This window comes from Argentina silus (genome assembly GCF_951799395.1).
Source record: "Argentina silus genome assembly, chromosome: 10".
Classification (NCBI taxonomy): Eukaryota; Metazoa; Chordata; class Actinopteri; order Argentiniformes; family Argentinidae; genus Argentina; species Argentina silus.
This window is the reverse complement of record NC_139664.1, coordinates 17,516,506-17,521,505: the sequence shown is the minus strand read 5'-3', so window position 1 is coordinate 17,521,505 and position 5,000 is coordinate 17,516,506. Positions and strand designations below refer to the sequence as shown.

General features: G+C 43.7%; 1 protein-coding gene across 1 annotated transcript; it reads left to right on the top strand.

Annotated features, from left to right (window-relative positions):
• Positions 1-3,474: 3,474 nt before the first annotated feature.
• Positions 3,475-4,721, top strand: eny2 (ENY2 transcription and export complex 2 subunit). Its single transcript, XM_083678496.1, has 4 exons — positions 3,475-3,632; positions 3,745-3,815; positions 3,986-4,060; positions 4,364-4,721. Exons 1-4 carry the CDS (start codon positions 3,565-3,567, stop codon positions 4,435-4,437), a joined length of 288 nt encoding a protein of 95 aa, XP_083534622.1. The 5' UTR covers positions 3,475-3,564; the 3' UTR covers positions 4,438-4,721.
• Positions 4,722-5,000: the final 279 nt, after the last annotated feature.

Genomic DNA, 5,000 nt, shown 5'->3' with positions numbered 1-5,000 from the left:
GAAGACTCCGGAACATCCACATCCACCACCAGCGTTACGCGATTGTTTCTCCCTTTCGAAACAGAGGGAACGTACAGTTCATTGCAACCCATTTGAAAACAATTACAAATGTTACTTTGCATGCAAAAAGGAAGGCCAATTTGCTCGACAAATTCTATTATGTGGAAAGATAATTACTGCTTAAAGGTTATTACGCATCCTGATTCGGAAGGCCTTTATCAACAAGTAACAATAGTTCATATTAGATGTACCCCGGTGTTAATTATGAACAAGTCATCAAATTAAAAGACAGAGGGTAATTACTGAGCTGATTAATAATGTGTCTCTTGCAGGTGGCTTCCACCCCCAACCCTTTGACTTCCTGTTGCATCTTCACGCTTGTCTCCTGGATGGTGGCACAGAAGCAGTACGGCTTTGTTTCCCTACCGGTATAAGTGGTACTTGCATAGCCACTATTAGCACATCAGTGACTGAACTGGCATCTCAGTTCTGGGGGTGTATGGAGCTTTGTGGGGCGAGACACACAAGAGATTCACTTTTGGGGACGGGAGAGTGGGTGGGGTGGGGTGGGGTGGGGTGGAGCGAGTCTCTTGGGTGGGCATCGACTGTGAGAGAACTTTTGCATATCCCATTTAACCCTCTTGTGGGCCTTGAGGATTATTGAACTGCTTGCTTTCCCACATATACTGTAAACCGTGCTTTATTCTCCTCTCCTAAACTCTGAGGTAAAAAAAAGAATTGCTGTTTCAAACAGAGCGAGGTGAAGTCGTTTTTTTTTTATTTCTTGTTATAACCGACCTGTCTCCGCAATTGGACAAGGCTTATGGTTATCCAGTCGTGGTGAAAGCCTTTGCGGAGGCCAGGGCTCCCAGTGGATTTTCCGCTCTCTCTGGATGTCCACAGGAGCCTGCCTGCTCCTCCTGTCCAGAAACCCTGCAGGGCAGGGAGAGGAGGGGGGGGGGGGGGTTAAGGAGGGGCACTTGGGAGGGAGAATTCTCAGTCAACTCCCTGCTTTTGCGTTCCTACCTCATGCCTGTCGCAGGCCTAGAGCACTAACCTTCACTGTAGCACTGTCCACAGTACTGCCTCACAGTGCTGATTACCATAGCCACTGAAAGCATTGACATTCACTCTGTTACCGTCATCGTCAGACACATAGGATGTGAATCACGTCGGTGAGTCAAGGCGACTGCCAAAATGCCAAGTTACAGTAGGGGCAGGTCATTACTGTAACTCTGCTTCCAGACAGACAGACAGACAGACAGACAGACAGACAGACAGACAGACAGACAGTTGCTCTCTCTCTCTCTCTCTCCCTCTCTCTCTCTCTCTCTCTCTCTCTCTCTCTCTATCTCTCTGTCCATCTGTCCAGTAGATCTGCAGACATGGGTCATTAGTTCATCCTCAACAGGTAACCCATCAATCATTCTGTCATAAAGTAACACAGAATGAAGGATTTCACTTGAAGAAGCAGGCAATCCGTCCTGCAAAATAAATCCCCCTCACTCTCTAAGCCTGACAGGAAATATTCTAAAACAGATTCCAGCAGACAGGACTCGTCCTCTTTGACCATGAAGTTTTAATTTAGAGCAGTCTAGCAGAGAAGTACAAAAGCTTTCGCTGTCACTTTACTTGAAAAAGGTATCATATGGCATTTTAAAATGCACGGCCTCAACACTACTTTCTTTTAACTCACAGAAGCTCTCTTCAGTCTGAATTCTCTACAGTGGCAGCCTCTCTCTGCTGCCTGTCAATTTAGGCTGAATTCAATTCTGTTGGGGTTTGGCTACTTAAAAGTCAATAGAACAGAGGCAATGAAGCCTCTTCGGGGATCCCAGAAGACGGCACAGTGTTTAATTAAACTGCAGTTGAGCAGAGCAGGGGTAATAGACTGTCATAGGTTCTCTCAAATCACACATAATAAGGCCCAAAAGCTTGACTTTCTTGGTATTTCTTTGCAAAAGTCCATACTTATTAATAAGGCAAGTTGGGAAGTCAGACAATTTTATGATAGTTTTGTGAGCACTAGGGAGGCTGTTTTACATAAATCAATGAGGTAGCCATCTGGGAGTCAGCTTGAATCAAAGCTCAACCTTTTAGCTTATTGAAGGCTGTTATCATTTCTGGATTTACATTATCATAACCAAAAAAGATCATAGAAGACATCTCAAGAGAGTGTCATCAGTAACACATCAGTAAACTATTGCTGTTAGTTTGTTGCTTAATACTTTCATCACTCATAAGACAAACCCTCTTGTTGCCAGGCACGCACGCACACACGCACGGACAGACAGATGGATGGATGGATAGACGCACGGACTGGTGGGCTGACTGACGCACGCACGCACGTTCTAGAAGAGAAGCGTTATCTAGCTCTAAGTAGCTCTTTTTCTGGTCTTCATTTTGAGTTACTGTGATGCACCAAAGCCCATTAGTAATCCAGGCCCTCAAGCCATGCATTGAACTGAGATGCAGGGTTACAAACAGAGCCTCATCAAAACGCAGGAATGGAAGGTTCCGGTAACAGAGCTCAGAATGCTCAGGTGACCGTTGACTGGCAGGGGTTATGTACCCACATGGATGTGGAATACGCATTCTTTACAAAAACAAAGAAGGTAGGATGCATCTGGTGAGGAAAGCTAAGTAACTGCCTGGTTATTATGCTGTTCGATGCTGAAAGGATATCCTCAGGGCAGGTTTTAAGGAGGATCAAACCTGACAGGAGATTTTTCTTTGTCTGTTTGGAAAAAAAAGGAGAGTTTTAGACACATCCTGCAATAAACAAATAGAAATTGTGACTTCTGGAGAAATGCTGCATTTGTAAAGGCAAATCTTTTTACAAAGAAAAGAGGTGTTGTGGTATTGTTGCAGTACCAAACAATTGGACGACGGGACATTGTTCTGCCATTATTGTCCATGACGAGCATGATATTGACAGGAGCCTTTAATACCACATGAGCACACAGACCTCTTAATAGAACTCCAAATGTCAACAGTAAATTGCAAGGCTGTAGTCTACTTGTTACTAGTGTTGGCTTAGACTTCCTAAGAACTGCATAGTCTATTTTAATGACACACCTTTCTAAGGTGTTTTCAGCCATGTGTTGTGGCAACACCCAAGTGGGTGCAACACATTGGTAAGTGATATGGTGAGATCTTCCCCTTACAGTGCGAGAGCTGTGTCTGGAAAGGCGCTATATAAATGCAACTAATTAAGTAATTATTATACAAATTCCAAAGTCAGAGAGCTAAAGTTAGACCAGCCACACCAATAAAATATGATGTCCTATTACGGATTTGTTAATTTGATACTTCAACTATCATCTTTTCCAACTCGTCTAACTCTCTCCTCATCGAATTATCTGAGTTGTTGATTTAGACTGCCACCTTGTGGCTATAACACCCCATTACAACGTAGGAACCTTTTTAGTTACATTACGTTTCATGTGGGTGCTTGATAAGTGTAGGACCAATAGCTGTTTTCGAATTAGCAAGGGGTGGCTATCCAGCTAGCTTCCTTGGCTGGTAGAAACACCCTATGCCTTTGAATTCAGCTCAAGGGGTATGAGTAAAGATTCCAAAATGAGGGCAACAATTAATCAGAAGTTGACCGAAATGGGTGAACGGGAGCGGTAAGAACATCTCACTTACTAGCTAGCCTGCCTAGCTAGCTAACATTGATTTGCTCAACAAGGATTCATCAACTCCATGTGTCTCTGACTTGGTTTATCGCTTCTTCCCCAGACTGAAGGAGCTGCTCAGGGCTAAACTCACTGAATGCGGGTGGAAGGATCAGCTAAAAGCTCTTTGCAAAGGTGGAGTTGCCATGTACACTACATGGGAGGGATCCTCTAGAGTCTAGACATTCGAAGGATTCTGAGTCTGATAAACATGCTAACTGTATGCTCTCAGGTAGCTAGCCTAAAGCACCTACCTCCCTACCTGCATGTTTACTTTGCATCAGTGTTGTGTGTCTGTTTTTCAGACGTCATCAAAGAAAAGGGCCTGGAGCATGTGACTGTGGAAGACCTTGTGGTAGAAATCACTCCTAAAGGAAGAGGTATTCAGTGTACCACCATCATATGATGTTTGACCTACTCTCTTCTCCCCTCAGCTCATGTATTCCTTCTGAATAGCTCATACAGTTCATCATTTAACACTGCAGTACTATAGTCCAATGGACTTCCATTTACAACGTCAAAGTGAGGTCCAAGCCTAACACCCTACTGTGACTATCGACAGGATTTTCTCCAACGGAACCATGCCCCCCCCCCTAAGTAGTCACACTTGTTTGTGAATTGAGATCCCCTTGGGGCTAAGCTGACTGCTTCAGGATTATCACAATGTCTTTATTTCCCCCCAGCTCTGGTGCCAGACAGTGTGAAGAAGGAGCTGCTTCAGAGAATAAGAGCCTTCCTGGCCCAGCATGCAACATGATGATGCAAGACAGACTTTGAGCCTCACAAAACCTCTTCCAAGCTGCCATTTTCTTTTTTTTTGGCCCATTTTTGCCCTTTGCTACTCAAATTGAAATACAAAGCATGTTTTTGTTTGTTTTACCCATCATGCTTTTATGTGATGCAATGTTCCATCATGATGTAAAAAAAACAAAAAACGATTGTTTGTTATTCGATAAAGATGAAGATTGTGATTTGTAAGATTTTGTATTGCTAGATTGTTAAGATTGTTTGGTGTTCAATAAAGGTCACATTTGTTTTTAACTGTCCCCGTTCTTTTTACATGCATGGCTCGAGGAAAGGCTTTTTAGAGGGGTTGGCAATATGGCCTGTAAGATATTGGAAAGGGGGAAGGAAATGGTTGAGGCTAGGTTTATCGTTTTTGAAAAGGCCCTACAGGGGCTATGAATTCATTCTGCAAATGGGGTGAAGATAAGGCTGAGGCAGACATTTTGAGAAGGGGCTGAAGATAAGCAACTAGGTGTTAGGCAGTGTGGTAGGCTAGATGGTCATACCAGGAAAGTCATTTCCATACCAGATAAA

Coding starts and splice junctions, on each gene's coding strand:
- eny2 (XM_083678496.1), top strand. CDS start 3,565: ATGAGTAAAGATTCCAAAATGAGGGCAACAATTAATCAGAAGTTGACC. Junction 3,816..3,985: donor GCTAAAAGCTCTTTGCAAAG/GTGGAGTTGCCA, acceptor TCTGTTTTTCAG/ACGTCATCAAAGAAAAGGGC. Junction 4,061..4,363: donor AATCACTCCTAAAGGAAGAG/GTATTCAGTGTA, acceptor ATTTCCCCCCAG/CTCTGGTGCCAGACAGTGTG.